Source organism: Amphibalanus amphitrite, unplaced genomic scaffold (genome assembly GCF_019059575.1).
Source record: "Amphibalanus amphitrite isolate SeventyFive unplaced genomic scaffold, NRLGWU_Aamphi_draft 000600F_arrow, whole genome shotgun sequence".
NCBI classification, from domain to species: Eukaryota; Metazoa; Arthropoda; class Thecostraca; order Balanomorpha; family Balanidae; genus Amphibalanus; species Amphibalanus amphitrite.
This window is the reverse complement of record NW_024882094.1, coordinates 177,075-194,460: the sequence shown is the minus strand read 5'-3', so window position 1 is coordinate 194,460 and position 17,386 is coordinate 177,075. Positions and strand designations below refer to the sequence as shown.

Genomic DNA, 17,386 nt, shown 5'->3' with positions numbered 1-17,386 from the left:
TCATAACTCCGTGACCTGACATGACCCGGTAAATTTTTTTTGTCAAAAGATGTGCAAGGTTTGCCCCATAAGTTACCCAAAATTTGGCGGCGCTGCGCGCCGCCGTTTTTGCACTATTTCCGAAAAACCTCAGGGGGGGTTGCACCAACCCCCCCCCCCCTACATGGGCGAGGGTTAAATCATGGCAAATTCTATAAATGATCGAAAAAGGGCATTGCGTTAGCCCAGTTTAGCACAGTAACTAGAAACCGTCAGCACCTGTTTTCCGCTAAGGTGTCCGCCTGTCCGGTTTGTTTTGCGGTCACTGAATTACAGCTTAATGTGCAAAAACAACGGCTCTCAAAACAACAAAATACTGTCATGTCATATTCAGTCACCGAAGTAAACTTCTCTGTCATGCATATCAATACAGTGCGACAGCCTGAAACGAAAACCTTTGAAACTCACCAGGAGACTGAAATGGACAGAGACCATTCACAGACCACCAGAACACCAAATAGACCACGTCCGCTATGCATGCTATCGGCTGGACACAATAGCGTGTGTTCGATCATGCCAGGGTGCGTTTGTAAAGAAACGTAGGGAAAACGTCGCCGAGGCTGGGAAGATAGGTCGATTATAGTAGTCAGAAAACTTACCGCCGAACGAATCTTCTCCTGAAAATCACCGAAAGGTGTTACTACAAAGCCAAGCCGGACAGCAACTGGCGCGAAACGGGGAGCATAAAACTGACTGATATGCAAAACACCCATGGCGCAGTATGTACCAACAGAGCAAGACTACATGATAGACTACTGTGTTGTTAAATGAAGCAGCGGTGAGACCAATTAGTACCGTTAGCAAATGCAGCTGCAAACATACGAATGTCCCCATCAGAAACAACGGGTGTGCAATACCACCACATTGATAGGGTTTTCTAGCGCTCATATTTTACCCCATCTGGTTTAATATATGCAATGTAAGCCGTATGTAAAGGCAGACAACACAAGCAGCAGACAACACAAAACAGACAAGACAAACACATTCTGCCCACAATGAACTAAAAAGAGATCACTGCCTGCCACCAGTCCCTACGAACTATGCCCTCTCAGTCATGCAGAGTAAATCGGATGACAAACGCGATTAGGGTAAATGAAGGGTCCCAAACTTGCATCGGGTTTCTTTTTGCGAATGTGTGTTTGACAAAGCATGCACCCACCCAATGTCAGAAACAAAACCATTAGTACCCATAAAAATAACTCGATTCATGCTTGAATTAACAAAGGTACCGTGTGAAATCCATCTAGCGGGATGCAGTGCTAAACACATCGTCCCACTCCTTGTGCTCATCAATACCCCAACAGCATAAACATTACCCCCCCCCCCCCCCTTTGACCCAGGGCCGCCAAACACCTACTAAATAAACTTCCTCGCGTACCGACCGACCAGCCACCACACGCGCTGGATTCACCCTACACACACCAGCCGATAGAGAACCTCAAGACGACAGCCAACGCACAGCTAGTGACAGCTAAAGAACAGCTCACGACAGCGAACGCACAATTACCTATCACAACTAACGTAGGTACAGCGTGCGACAACCCACGTGCAGTTTCCTGTTCGACAGCTACCGTGCAGTATCCGCACCTGTGCGTCTGTCGTAGTGTATGAGCGGCCTCAGCAGCTGTTTGTACTCATCCACCTGCTTCTTGTCGCTTCGGAACACACCGTCGATGATCATGTACATGTAGAACAGAGGCCACTCGCTCTCGATACGCTCAAACTTCTGTGGACGTGAGAGAACGGGGGAGAAGACAGGGAGCAGGGGACGGGTCAGTCATGGGCCCAACTCAGTCGCTCAAACTTCTGTGGGTGCGGGGGAGGTCACGCCAGGGTGCGGGGGAATCGATCAGTGCGCTGTGTCTTGGACTGAACCTGACCTGGATCATAAGGCACATTAGGACGAAAGTTCTTCTTTCTGGAACTGAAGCACACGTCGAAGGGTCATGCACTTGATGAAATGAAGCATGCCCGTACTATTCAACAGTAATTAAAAAAAGTGTGCGCGTAGCAACTAGTGCCAGTCAATGAACTGCAAACAAAATTTGATCCAGAAAGCAGCAAAATTTCCTTTTTGCATATCGAACTATATTCTTTCGGTCCTATTCTTGTCTCTGCTTCATGATACATAGCCTCAGCACATCAAAAATCGTTTCTGCCTCCATTTGTACAAATATGATGCGATATATTCCTTCTATATGCCTTCAATACCTGAACGGTGCTGTCCTTGTAGAATCGTTCCGAGCTGTCTTCCAGCACCGTTCCGAACCCGTCGCGGGCGAACCGCTTGAAGCCGTGCCTTCCGCGCAGTTTCTGCACAATTTTCGACTTTGTTTTGGAGTAGAGCAGCTGGTCGTGTGTTCCGAACGCCGGGAACGAGATGGCCATCATCAGAGCCATGTCGCTCGACTGGGGAGAGAGGGGGAGAGGGGAGAGAGATTGTCAGGCCATTCATCACCTGATACAGCCATAGCAAATTCAGCAAACGTTGCAAATAGTACACACAAAATACACCAATTCTATTACTGACTTCAGCTAAACACTTCCACTCGTAAGTTTCAAATGAATTCATCACACCGTTAATTAGTTCCATTTATCTCTACTTCACCTCATCACATTGAATGACCATCGTCTCAACAGTCAACACCCAGCGCCGTTTCCCACTCGCCCGCTCGCTGCGTACCGTAGAGCTGGACTCGCGCGGCAGCAGCGTCTCGAAGATGGTCCGGTTGCGGTTGTGGGCGTCAATATCGACATAGACGACCGACTGGGAGCTGCCGTGGTCTCCGAACAGGTTACAGCCGTTCACCGCCTCCAGCGCAGACTTGGCCAGACCGATCGAACTGAGGCGAGAGGGAAAAAGTCAGACCGATTGAACTTCGACATAGACGAACAAAAATACATCTAGGCAGAGTACAATTCAGTTGAATTCTAAACAACGCGGGCCTGACTAATCCAAGAGTCGAGACTGAAATCGGCAAATAAGTGATGCTTGCATGACGCGTGCCTGAGCCACCTGTTGTTAACGACACCTTTACACCTACGTAAATGATCTGGCTGTTGGCTCTCAGGCACTACCATCGATAATTCTTATTACCGACACCAGCCTCTCACGTCTCACCTACCCACACAAATAAGCCCTCGTCTCTGCACCATCCCTGCGACCATATCCCCCACCTGGCGTGCAGCTCGGACGATCCGTTGTTGTACTTGCTGCCCCGCTGCCACATGCCAAAGTCGGGCGTGCGGTAGGCGCGCTCCACGTAGTACACCAGGTTCTGTACCAGGTTCACCTCGTCGATGGTGAAGACGATCTGCAGCCCGGAGGCAGTCATCTGTACCAGGAACAGCAGGTACAGCGATACCACGTCGATCTGAGGACGAGAACAGAGCGCCAGGAGCGTCAGACGAGCGCCCGGTGGGCAGGGGGGGGGGGCATCCCCGGGGGCGTGTAATGAAGAGCAGTTATTAGAAATTGTCCCCAGCGGGATAGGACAGTCAGACGCAGGGCAGATGTGAACAGTGATGAGTGGATAATGAGTTTGTGATACTGATGAAACGAGAAGCGAGTAAGTAACAGATCCAGATCGAGAGAGTATCAGATCGTTAGCATGAAAACACGGCTTGAATTCGATACGTTTAGCAGGGGTTCGCACGAATAAAGCAAACTGCGACGTGGGTGGTTCGAAAAATAAGCGTCAAATTATAAACAAAGTGCTTATCCCAAAAGTTGACAGGGCTCAAAGTAAATACGATAAAAGAATAAATGCTGATGAATGGCTCAGACATAAGATAAGTAGCGCTCTGTGCCGCAAGAGGAGGGCTATCCCATTTCCCTCTTATTCACACTGTCTTTCATCGCAAACACGCCACATTAAGGTCGAACACTGTCTTTGCAACCATCCGACTGTGCACTGCATAAAAATAAAATCAGAAAGCGATCCAAAGCCCCTCAGGTTGCCGAAACATGTCCACCGTTGCACACAATATGCCCAGCAACAGAGCATATGGGCCTAGAAACCCCGAAAGCCTTCAGGAACAAAAACTGCACAGTCATGCTCAACAACCAGTCTCACTGGTCCATGGCTACCATGTTATTTCCATGCATGTCATTGCGGAACAGGGCATATAATCGGCTTCGGTGCATTTCGGCATACATTTAGCTTAGATACGCCGCGGAGCCGCACGCGCCCAGAGTGACCCAGACCCCGCTCAGAGACTGATATCGGATGAATAGGTTAACGGGTGATAAATCAGCATATCGTGCGACGTTCAATGACAGACCAAGGTCACTGCTGGTAGCAGCACTGACCCACCAGGGACCCGGAAGGGAAGCGTTGCCGCTGTTGTCAACTCGTGCGGGCATGCTGCAGCACTGGCTTTAGACATCCGGCTATGGAATATGATTTCCTAGCATTATAATATCGTGCAATAGATAAAAACTGACACGCAAAAAGGACAGGCTACAGACAGGCAAGTTGGCGCGGTGTTGAAACCACTTGTAGATGTGAGTAAAAGGCTGAAGAATTTAAATTCGATTATGAAGAAAAAAGGATAGGCATTCATCAAGATCCATGACTGATCCGTCGCTCTTATGAAATAGTTAAATCACTTTCCATGGTTTCGATTTGAAGGTGTTGTCATTATGTAAGCTACTTAAAGAAGGAATATCGTGGAGGGAAAGTAAAAGTGAAAGCGAGGAAGTCGCAGGCCCTTGTTTGAAAGAGGCCTCTTTCCATGGACAGCTTCAACTTCAACTTCAACTACTTTCTTGGCCATCGCATTATTCTCATACATCAGTCTAGTTACCGAGGACAAAATTCAGCAAAACTCGCAAGGGTATAGCTAAACTGGTACCACAAAGCAAGCAATTTTTGGTATTACACTAAACTTTTAACGTAAATCAATGCTTCAGCCTGTTGTAATACATAATAAGACCTCAGCTCAAACCACAAACGCGGCAGGACAATCAGGACGGCTTAGTCCGGTCTCAAGACATTGTGGCCAAGAGTGAAAGTGCTGAGTTCATTGATGGATTAAATTTGATGAGTTTCTGAAACTTAAACCCGTACCTGCGTTGATTACTTGAAACCGGTTGTAAAAGGACAGATTGTCCGCAAGCGAATGCTAGTGAATTCCTCAATCGTGTTTGGCTTACGTTAAGATCAGTAGAGCGTTATCGGGCAAAACTTCTTCTCCAGATCGCCCATCGCCGCATATTTACCGAGGATAGTGCAATTCAATAGTTTAGGAGCAGTATGCGTTTCCAGTTAGTGACACCGAGTCGATCGCACTACAGTCCACTGTTCACAGAGTGAAATCGTTACTAGGGAAGTGAATTCACTGGCAATATTCGTGACGTGGGGGCGGCAGTGAGTGCACCGATGTGGTAAAAGACCGGGTGGCTAAAGGGCAGGGTGTTTATCACTGATACCGAACATTCAGGAAGTGTCGACATATAGCTGGTATCTGCGGAAAAGTACAGTGAGCAAAGTCTATTAATAGTCCCGTCAGATTCCGCAATACGTCCAAACCTGATGCATTCAATACGTGGTTGTTAATGTATTTCAAAGATCAGGGCATAGCGCCGTTTTGAAATAGCATTAGACCAAAGGAGGCAATCGAGTGGTAGTCATGAGTCGTAAATCATTATAACCACAGCAAGGGGATTACCGTTAGACAAAATAACAACGAAATACAGCCAGTCCTGCGCCGATGTTCCAAGAACTAAACAGTAAATAATCAAACTACTCCATGACGTAATGCATCCAGGATTCATGACAAAACAGCCGAGATCCATGACGTAGTTAGTATGTGTCAAATTTCCATTGATTGTACGGTTAAAATCTCGCATACCCCACCTCATTCCCTCTGAACCAAATCACACGCCTCCACCAGCTCGCCTCCCCTCTCACCTGCAGATGATTGTACTGCTCACATGTGAGCACCTCGTCGCCGGTGACCAGGTGGAACTTGGAGTGCAGCGCATTGTGCGTCGTCTGGTTAGCTTTGAACCGCTCCACCTTGTCCGCCTGTTTCATCCACGATCGCAGGATGCCGCGCATACACTTGACGACAGACTGGCCGAGCTCGAACGTCTTGCCGCGGTCGTCGTCAATGCGTCTGGGGAGGCGCATAGTCCGTCAGACTGGTAAGTGTGGTATAAAATAGGCGGGAGGGGGGGGGGGAGAGAACAGAATACGTCAATGGGCAAGCAGAAGGAGAATTACGGTGTATCAGATGGTAGAACCAGACTATGAGAGAGTGCGTTGGAATAAGTTCAGGTTGACATGATGGGAAACATAACCGGCCACTCATTAAATACATGGTATAAAAACTGGCCATCATAACAAAGACCATCATCATAGCCGTTGATTGATCATGGGGCGAGCGAGCTATCAGCTGTCGGTGCGTACAGTCACGTTTCGGAGTCTATCAATACATTCAATCACGTTTCTGCTCTATCAGTGGGCCAAAGATCAAGTGCGCATATCGGCCGAACGGCAACGTCAGTTGAGCTACGGACAACGCGAGGGAATGCGAGCTCAAAAACATGGACCATCCCGCCCTCAGGGGACACTAACAAACGGCCGCAGCGCACAAAAACCCGCCTCCCCGCGCGATCGGCGGCGCAGCCTTGAGCCGCGGCCGGACGGGGCACGGCGGGTAAAAACGATTCACAGATTCCGCTACGGTACAGCACGTGCCCGCCTCGAGGCCGGAGAGTCAGACGCCCCCAGAACTTTAAACATTTTTTTTTTCACATCTTTATTTATTTCACATCTTTATGATTCAAAAACAAATAAACAACACACTAGGAAAGAAACAAACAACACACAGCACCAGTCAGGCATAGCTACAATTAATGAGCAGTGGAGTGGCGGCAGGTGGCGCCACTCGTCTCCTGCATGGGTCCAGATGGCGCCACGCATTGGCGGCAATGAGAAAGCCAACTTTAAATTAAAGAAAACATTAAACAGCAAGAAAACATTAAACACAAAGCTAATAACAGAACGGGTAAACAGGATGCACGTTTCCATGATACAAGCTCATCGGCGGCGGCAGCGCAGCCCGTGGCGGCGGACAGAGTCAGACTGCCGGGAGCAGCTTCTGGCAAGGGCACCGCCGGCAAACAGTTGACGATGGGGTTAAAAGCGCCGAGACTGCTGAAGCCGTAATAACTGTCACGCTCACGTTTAAGTTTATACTATGTAGTATGTTGTACAAGAGCGGAGTTGTGCAGCAATGATAGACGGCACCACCCGCCCGCCACGACCCCGCCGCCCGCGTGTCTCATCCCATCACATCGCTCAAGGAAAGGGAAGGAAGTGAAAGCTAGGAAAAGAAACAAATTAAAAAAAAAAACTTGCTCCTTTGTGGTGTGGCCCGCCTGGCCAAGCCGGGGCGGTGTCCCATCGTGGACTAAAGAACCGCCCCGGCCCCGGGGAGATCTGGGGGATACCTCCCCAGCCGGGGAGAGCTGTGGGTTACCTCCCCGGCGCTCCAGGCGGGCCATCAGCCACCGCCCGCGCCGCCCTGCGAAGGGGTATCGCGGGCGGCGCCCCCTATCCACCGGCCGGGCGTGCGAGCCGTCGACTTGTAGGGCCGGCGCCCCGCACGCCCGGCCGGCCGACCGGCCCCAGTCAAAGAGGCCGGTCCCGGGTTGGCCCGGATGGGTCATGGGAGCGGTGGCTGATCATCAGTTTATACATGTATACATACATACATGGAACATGAGCAGCATTCCAAAAGAGCAATCAAAGTTACGGCGCTCGGCCGCCAGGGTTGCTGGCAAAGCTCCTCTGGCAAAGCTCCTCTCCTCCTCGCGCTCGGCCCTGAAAGCTCCGGTCATTTAAATCGACTAGGACTAAGTTCCACTTTTTGTTGAAACTTTCAAAATCGTTTTGCTTGGCAGCGATAAAGTTCTCAGATTCAAAATCCCATTTTAGGGATAGCCTAAACTGGTGAAAGGATGGGCGAACTTCTTTATATCTAGCATCATAAATCACGTATTTTGCCAGTGTCACTATATGCGTTTTCAGCAAACTTGTATCGTCTCCATATATCTTGACTTTATCGTTTAACTGACCAATTCCATTTCTCGTAAGATATTGCGATATCTCCAGCCAAAAAGCTTGAACGTGTTGACACTTTAGGAATAAGTGTAGTAGAGACTCTTGGTTTACACCACAGAAGGTACATAAGTCATTTTCTCTAATGTGTATCATGTGTAAAAAGGAATTTGTTGTTAAAATTCGCATTATGAGCTTATAATGAAAGGAGATATAACGTGTTGCACGCACACTACCTTTGACAGTGAGCAGAGATTGCTGTTCAAAGCAGCCAATGTCCCGATTCCACTTTCTCGTGATCCTTGCTATATCGCATTGCATCCCATGAGCGGTTGTTTTTATTAGCCCAAGTGCCAATGTTTTTGTAAATGTTCTATTATTTAAAAGATAGTATATGCGGGCAGATATTGACGGTTGATTTTGACGCCAGTTATCTGGTTGGTTCTGTTGGTATACTCTAGGTAAGCTACGCACTAAACCGTAATAATCCAAGTAATTGCAAGGGATATTATAAGTCGCTCTGAAGTTTTGCCATGTCAGTAGCTCGTTACCGTTGAAATAGGTCTCCAATTACACGTATTCCTCTACTTTCCCAACTTCGCAGTCGCGAGCTCTGAAATTTGGTGAAGTCTGAATTGAATACATTTTCATCACATATTTGTTCATCCGGTATTATAAAGACACTAGAGAAATGCAACCAGGCTACGACCACATCTTTCCAGAAGGGATTCTTTATTTCTTTCAAAACCTTTTTCAAAGCTTTTACACCATAATTCCATATGAATTCGTTTTGCATCTTTACTGGAATAAGTGATTGCCAGGCACTCTGTTTGCCTGTTATCAGTCTTTTTATCCACTTTATTTTAAGAGATCTGATGTACGATGAAAGATCTATCATTCCTAAACCATTGGAAGAAAGAGGCTGGCATAGTCTTAGCCTTTTAAGTGGGTTTCTTTTGGAGCCCCAAACGAATGTAAATATTATTTTGTTAATCTCCTTCACAATTTTTTCACTGGGATCAGGTAATGATGATAAAAGGTGTGTCATTTGAGACAATAACAATGTTTTGGCAATGGTGATTCTTCCGACTAACGTAAGATTTCGATTTTTCCATACTCCGATTGTTCTCAAGATTGCATCTTTTTTCAGGGATATATTTTCATCGACTATATTCTCACAATGAGGGTTAAATACAATACCAAGAAGCTTAATTTTACGGACCCAGTTTACAGGTATATCAGGGCATAATGTCTCGTGTGTATAGGCCTTGTGTCCTATCCACATTGCGTTGCATTTTGAAACGTTAGGTTTCAATCCTGAGAATTTGGCAAACCATCCAAGTTCACCGAATACGGCTCTGATGCTTTCTTCCGTGCCATCAAGGAAAAATGTTGTGTCATCTGCATATTGTGTCAGTTTAACCTCAGTCTGTCCTATTTTTATTCCTTTGTAACTGCGGTTGCTTCTGATTTTATTTGCAAGGATTTCTGCTCCAATAATAAAGAAGTAACAAGATATCGGGTCACCTTGTCTACAGCCTCTCTCTATGTTTATTGGTTGCTTTGACAGTTGTCCGTTATAAATGATCCGTGAAAAGGTCTGTGCGTGCAAACACCAAAATGTGTTAATGAAATTTGGTCCAAAGTTAAACTTCTTCAGACAACATTCCAAGAACCTCCAGCTCATTACATCAAATGCTGTCTGGAAATCTATTGATAATAATATGCCGTCAAGGTTTTTGCTGTACGTTTCCATCAACATATCGTAAGTAACACGGATATTTTCGCCAATAAACCTGTTTTTCAAAAACGCTGTTTGGTCTGTGTGAATGATAGAATCTAAAACCTTTTTCATTCTATTGGCGAATGTTCCAGACAAAATTTTATATGTTGAATTTAAAAGCGTGATAGGCCTCCAGCCGGATATCAAATTTCTAGGTTTTCCGGGCTTAGGAACTAGGGTTATAATTCCTTCTCTTTGTGTTACTGACAGCTTACCATTTTTCAAACCATAATCCAGGGATCTAAAGACAAAATATTTCAAATCAATCCAAAAAACTTTATAAAATTCGTAAGGAAACCCGTCAGATCCAGGACTTTTATTGTTGCTAAACTTCTGCAATGTTTCCCCAAGCTCATCGACAGTTATTTCCTTTTCCAGACATTCCCGTTCAACGTTATTGAGCCTAGGAAGCTGAACTCTGAGAACTTTAAACATTGGGACACATTAAACAATTTTATGTCGTGAAGTGGATTTAAGATAAACTATTCCCAATACATTTCCTTTTTCGTATCCCATAGCAGTCTCGTTTCAAGAGCTCATAACGGCAGCGCTCAATGCAGCGCGATTAATGCGTCAAAACGTTTTGTTTGATGATGACGATTTGGGGGTTTAGGGCGCTTAAAGGGACCCTCCCACCTTAACATTAGATTTGAGTTGAGATAGCCAAAATGGGGTCCCTGGCTCACAATTACCGGTTTCGGCACTCACAACATCGAGAAATACCTTAAGTCGGAAATATTGAATTTCAAAATTGCAGCATTTTGATTCAGAGGGGCTAATGCATAGGAATACCCCTCTGAATGTGTGACGTCAGCGCAGATATCTAACGATTTTTAAATGTTTGACTAAAACGTTTTGTAGCACGCGGTAGTATATCCTGCTTTGCGCGCAACAAATGCCGCACTTTCAAATAAAGTCGCTAGGAACAGCGGAGATCCCAAAAAGTAAACAAAAGTAAAAGTCTAATATCTTGAAAACCGGTGAATATTTTTCGATGAAATTTGGTAGATATTTGTTTTTGCTCTTTCTGAACCGAGCGACATCTTTTTAATCCCAATTCATTAACTTTTTTGAAGGTGGGAGGGTCCCTTTAAACGTTTGGTTTCGTGTAATTTATTTTTGCTCATATGATAACTAAGCTATGCGATAAGCCACACGTGGCCACACGTTTCTAATTATAGTTCTACGTTAACCATTGGCAACGCATTACACAACAAACTCAACTTGTGTCATCACAACCAGGGATAGTGTGGTCACAAGGACATCATCCCTGCGACATCGAACCAGGGACGTCAACGCAGAGCGTTAACAATACATCACTCGTGTTTCGAACGGTGAAGTCGACTCACTTAAAGGCCTGGTGGAGACACCAGATTGAAAGGCGCATCAGAGACCGTGTCACATGTGGATAACGCTAGACGGGGAGAGGACGAGGGTCCCAGCTCACTTGAAGGCCTGGTTAGAGAGGACAGCAGCTCACATGTAGGCCTGGTGAAGACACCAGATAGAGAAGGCGCAGTAGAGGAGAGGACGGGTTCCCAACTCAGGCCTGGTTAGAGAGGACACTCACTTGTAGGCCTGGTGGAGACACCAGATGGAGAAGGCGCAGTAGAGGCTGGTCCGGACGTCCGATACCACCCGTTCCGCCGAACTCTCCGGAAACTGGCCGGTCATGAAACTCTGGTTGGCAATCAGCTGCCGCTTCACTGAGGAACATAACGGACAAGGCTCAGACAGGGTGCATTTTCGGGGTACATCGATTCTGGTTTTCCTATCTCAGCCCAACGGTACTTTATAACAACTCAATAAATGTATAGCAGCACATCAAGACTAGCGACCAAAATTTAGCACCGACTATTCAACTACGTCCTACGAGTACAGCAGCACCCCCCATGACATCGTATTTTTCGGCATAATAGCATGCCGTGGCATAACGTTACGCATAACCCTCGCAGTTCAGGCGCCCTTCAAACCTTCTCTAGGCCTGACACTGACACCCATCCGTACATCCAGAATACATCCATTACACCCCAAATACACCCGTTACACCCAAGCACAACACGGCAGCATCACTCACCGACGCCGTAGTAGTGGTCCAGCCTGCCGACGGTCTCGTCGTAGTTTTTGATGCGGCTGAACGTGTCCGGGTCCATGTCTCCGATGCTGAACGTGCGCCCCATGCGGCGACTGTGCACGACGCCCGACAGGTAGGCGGCTGTCGGCGTCGGTGTCACCTTCATGGTTGGAATTGTGCAGATGGCCGACGGACGACGGCCTGATGAGCGGGGAGGGGAGGGCGAGAGGTCAGCAGGGTCAGCGCTCGGGAGGGCACTGGCCTAAGGGCAAGAAGAGTCACTAGCAATTTAAGATATGCCTTATCTTTTATATAAGCGACCACGAGCTTCGTTGAAAGTGACCGATTGAGTTAGGTAATGAACGGCAAAAGTTACGGGTAGTTGCATCAGATGGATACTTACAACCAGCCAGGGAAAGTTACCCGTTCTAATCTTACTGAGATGACTAATGAGTTTTCAACATCGTAAATAATTGATGGAATAAAACAACTGGTTTTAAGTGTTGGTAACAACTGGAAATAATTCTAGAGACTCAAGTTTTGACACCTGCGTACTAAAGCGTTGGGCGGGAACTGCGAATCATGCCACCTACGGGGTTATGTAAGACCCACCAAACTTCCTTATGGCGGCATGTCCGTCATTAGCTGCTGGTTACCATGACAACAAAGTACCGGCATCACTGACATCGCGACATGCACGAGGCCGGCACACGTGCAGCCGGGGGCCCAGGGGCCACCGCACAGAGCTACATTCCGATCCGTCCTTGGGGCTGGGGACACCTCAGCGTGGCATTTAGTACCATTTAGTACCGTGCATGCAACCAATCCCCGTGGTAAACGGCTAACCGGCAAAAATGGACATTGGACATCCTTCTCTAGGTATCCAAGCATGCGGATAAAAGCTACTCAAAGCTACTCAAACAGTGATAAGTATTATGAAAGATACATGTAAAAGATCAAAGCTGGAGATGCGCAGGTGTCAAAAATGGACCGAGTTGCTGCGCAATGCGCATCCATCCATTGTGATAAGTAGCTCGGGCCTCGGCCGTTGTGTTTCAGTGCACTGCGCAGTACCACTTGGTACACGGGTTGCGCAGATTGAGAGCTTTCACCGCCGGGTTCTGTCACCGTCTGTCATGCCGGTAATACCTCACCGAAACGCGAGGGTGGATCACAGTCGCCGTGGCCATGGGCGCGCTCACTAGGGCGAGAGCCGAGCCGGGGCGGAGAACAGGAGGCCAGAATGATGGACAAGGCTGCTACATTCAGTATGCATCTACCCATCGTCATAAGCGATCACAAGTTGCGATTAAAGGTTGTCGTCGCCATTTCATTGCACAATTCAAATGCAACCACGGGGAATAACCGAACATGTCCGAAGCTTCATCTATCAGGGATCTGAAGGGCTAAGTAGTCAGTGTGAATCACTGCATTATAAACTGTAGGTGATTATCAACTTGCACATCCTCAGGAAGTGGTGATAATAGCACCGAGCCTCGCAAACGTTCATGAAATGTCCATGAGCGCGGCTTATCCAGCTGAGCTCATCTCATATTTTGCAACGTCACCGCCGTAACTAGCTGGCAAGGCTTGCGGTGGCGCAGTTTTACCTCACGGACGCGCAGTTTTACATCATGCTGTCAGAGGGTGGCGAAACAAACGGGGGGGGGGGGGCTCCATCACTGGTCCTGCCGATAGCAAGGACAGCCGCAGGGCAACAAAAGGCAGGCAGAAGTTCCACCTTCTTCGACCGGGTGATGATGTGATGTAAATAATCAGATCACCCAACTGTGGTCAGCGAATGGAACAGCGCTCCGAAGCTCAAACCTTTCAGCTCTGACCCCCACCTCGGCCCCGGCCAGTGCGACATTCAGCCAGCCGGCAGTGGTCACGGTGTAAAGACACGAGGCTGACCGAATGTCATCACTTGGTCACCACGCACCTCGCAGCACGTCGAGTGTCGAGATCGTCAGGCGAACACTCGTATGAATAGGTTGTAACGAGATGTAATAGTGTCACACTTTCTTGTCATCAGTGATGAGAGACTGTATTGAGACTAATTGGGGCGATAAACTGATGCTGAAATTAGGCTAGCGGGAAGGGCAAGGACCTGAGCTAAAGCGATGCTGAACTACTTACGGGGGTGTTTTGTGTAAAGCTACAGAGATAACGACAATGACAAACAATGTTATGTCATAATCGCGACGTGACCTTCTTCATGATGACGCGATTAGAGTACGGCTTTGCATAACTAGGTCACAGCGGACAAGGTCATGACCTCACAGCTTGGGAAATGCACCAACAGACTTTGTGACGCTCAGGCTATTGCCCAGCCACCTCTTTACCTAGTTGCCAGTACCCACCGGAGTTCAAGCCGTGCAGTGCAGCTCACCCCATGGCATGCCATGACACAGACAAGCCACGACCTCCGACACGTCAGCCATCCGGCAGAGGCGGTCTCGGGGTCAAGGCCCCGCGCTGGAGCAGGAAGCAGTCTCTGTGGGAGACTCTGTCCGACCGGCCGACCCCGCGAGGAACCGGTCACGGCTGCCGTCCCGACCCCGGCCCGGAGGTCGGCGGGCACCCCGGCCCCCGACCGGCCGGCGCCACCCGTCTGCTGACCAGTTCTTTAGCCAAACATCATCACATGTTGGCCGGCACAAGTGACCTCAGCTCAATGTAAACAGGTCGTGAAGCCCAAACAATGCTGTACTGATCATCCGTGGCACAGGAGTGCACAGCGGGAACCATCAGAGTGGTGCTGCTCAATTTTAATCGGTAGACAGCCTTCAAGAGAAGACATCCTTCAAGAGCCTTCAAGAGAAAGAGAAAGAAAAAAAACTTTAAGGGAACTGCGTCGGTGCGCTTTACATAAGGGAACCTTGAGAAATATAAAAGTTAACTACGCGGATGCCTATACTGCCTTCACTTTCTGCAACAATGACGCACATTTTCGGCAGCTGAGCCGCTTATCCCCCGGACAGAGCGTCATGGTAAAACCCGCCGCCATCTCCGGGCACCACCCGGCCCTGGAGGCAAGTCGGAACTCGCCGCAGACGGAGCATGACGCACCTGTGATCGGCTGAGTCACCGCCAGGTATACCGTGCACGGTGCACAACCCGTGCACAACGCGGGGCTCTCTGCAGACGCTGACTCACCGTGCGTCACCCGGCGCTGCCAGAACACAATGGAGATGAGCCGAAAATAGTAGCTACAGAGAAGGGAATCCTAATCTGAAAACGTCACGGATTCCAGTGACTAATATTTGGCTAATACCTGCACAAAACGGGCTAATTTCCTCAGTCTACGACGGGCTCAGTATTCCAGACTATACAGGATATAGCCGACTGATGGCGAGTCTGACGACTGCCTGCAGTGGTGCGACTGTTGCGTGTTGAGGGAAACCATTTGGCTATCGACGACTAGTGTAAACACTGGGCGCGCATGGTGAATGTGTGGGGGGGGGGGGGGCATCTCCTTGACACCGTTTAGATACAGTCGCAGAGGGAATGTCCAATGTCCACAAGCCAAACGAACCGCTTCCAACTCCGCAGAAGACGGTTGAAGACGCAAAAGATGGATTGGCACGCGGTGCATCAGCCGGACACGATAATTTCCATATCCATGTGACCACCATCAATAATTTATGTTAGACTCCTTATCACCGTCATAGTGGTAAGGCATTACTGTATGCTGTTGGCCTCTCACCACGTAGCAAAACCTCCGAATTGATCAACACTACATGACTCGGACGGCGGAGGCTCAACTGGAAAGTCATGGAGCGCTCTGGAAGAGGCCGGGGAGAGACGGGGAAAGTGTGCACGCGGCGACCCTGACCGCCGGCCGCGCTGGACGGCGCCGTGAAAGGCCCAGCTGACCGAACGAGGAGCAAGGGTGCCTACTCAACCGTGACGACAGCAACACACAAACGATCGGGCATTCTACGCTGGTGTGTTTTAAGCTTGCGTGCGGCTCTGAGCTTGTTAGTTGTAAGCTCAACAAAGCACAAACGAACATGCCGCCAGCGGAGCTGGAGGGGATCAACATCTAAGCTGTTTCACAGACAATGCATAGTTCTGGAGGAGGACGGCGCGGCGGTCGCCTTGTATAGCCCGGCTGATGGAAGAACAATGCGGCTCTGGGTAGCGACAAGGAAGGCCGATGGGCCCCCGACATTCTGACACGCCAACTGGAGCGCGGCTCACGGCAACAGGGAAAACCGGGCTCCAGCAGGAAGGACCCGATATCGGACGGAGTCAGCGTATTTACCCAGGCTTGACGCGGAACACAGTCTAAAAGGCTGCTGCTCCTTCACTGAACTAAATTCAGCTCACTGAACTGTGAACTACGCCAGGTTAACTAGAATAAAGCTATCAGTTTGAACACCGCAAGCCCTCCTACATCAATACCTGTCGGCGCATTCAAATTTATCCAGCACGCCATTCTCGCGGGGTTCAACAGGTACAAATAGATCCGTTGCAGGCATGGCTCTGTGTCGCGGGGTTCAGCAGGTAGAAATAAATCCGATGTGTGTGGGAGCGTGCGTCCGCGGATCAGACAGAAGCTTAGCTGCACGCCAGACCTCAGTTACCAGAAATCGCCGGATCAGAAATGTGCGTCATGGCTTGCGCCGGCTAAAATGTGAATAAGTCGCGTTTCTTAATAGTACAATATTCACTTAGGTACAGCTCCTTCACCCTTTGTCACAGCCAGTGGCGGTGAAAATGTCGTCTTTCTATATAGCTATAACAAGCCATCCAAATGTATGGCGGGTAAATTGTGTCCAGCGAAGATCCCCCAGGCTCGTTTCTGGTTTGCGATGCAGATTTCAGACATGTTTGCACCATACAGCGGCCAGGCTGGTTCCCAGCCCATCGAACAGCTTCTAAGCAAACCACAAGTTCTATGCAACGCCTGTGTTACCGAAGACGAAATAAAGAGACAACGAACCCACGACAGCTGCAAACCAAGCAGCCTTGGGGACTGGAGTCAAGGACTAAAATAGCATGTGGACGACAAATATTTTTTTCCCGTCTTCCACCTTATTCATCGTGTAACCCGTTACTCAGCCTCTGTGCACCAGCGATTGTTTCACAATCACAGCTGATCATTCCTGAGTGAATAACCGATTAATTCCAGTGCCCACGAACATGCCATGTCCAATGAGGAGGAAAAGCGCCGTTGGTCCACCCGAGGATCGTGCTTCGTTTTAGCAACCAAGGAGAACCCGAGGAAGCCGACGGCGTGCCAAACGCAGGCTACGCTGGCACGCGGCTGAGGAAGACCTACAACCTGACGGGCATCCGACAAAAATCGATAGAACTCAACCGACAGCCTGACGGTCACCTCACAAATTGTCGAGAACCGCTCTGTGAGACCGCTGGACGGGAGGGGCCGACAAGCACGAGTCGTGAGTC

General features: G+C 48.7%; 1 protein-coding gene across 9 annotated transcripts in view; it reads right to left on the bottom strand.

The window, feature by feature from the left end:
- Nucleotides 1-17,386, bottom strand: part of LOC122394573 (probable phosphorylase b kinase regulatory subunit beta) — a 43,139-nt gene that overhangs the window by 16,164 nt on the left and 9,589 nt on the right. For 5 of the 9 annotated variants that reach the window (XM_043391550.1, XM_043391551.1, XM_043391559.1 and 2 more), the window contains 8 exons: nt 11,972-12,169; nt 11,465-11,600; nt 5,955-6,162; nt 3,217-3,413; nt 2,723-2,882; nt 2,251-2,448; nt 1,627-1,765; nt 639-656 (listed from right to left, as the gene is read on the bottom strand). In XM_043391550.1, coding sequence (XP_043247485.1) covers nt 639-656; nt 1,627-1,765; nt 2,251-2,448; nt 2,723-2,882; nt 3,217-3,413; nt 5,955-6,162; nt 11,465-11,600; nt 11,972-12,169 — 1,254 coding nt within the window. The remainder of the gene's footprint in view (nt 1-638; nt 657-1,626; nt 1,766-2,250; nt 2,449-2,722; nt 2,883-3,216; nt 3,414-5,954; nt 6,163-11,464; nt 11,601-11,971; nt 12,170-17,386) is intronic. The other 4 variants (XM_043391558.1, XM_043391557.1, XM_043391552.1 and 1 more) reach the window with 1 other exon arrangement.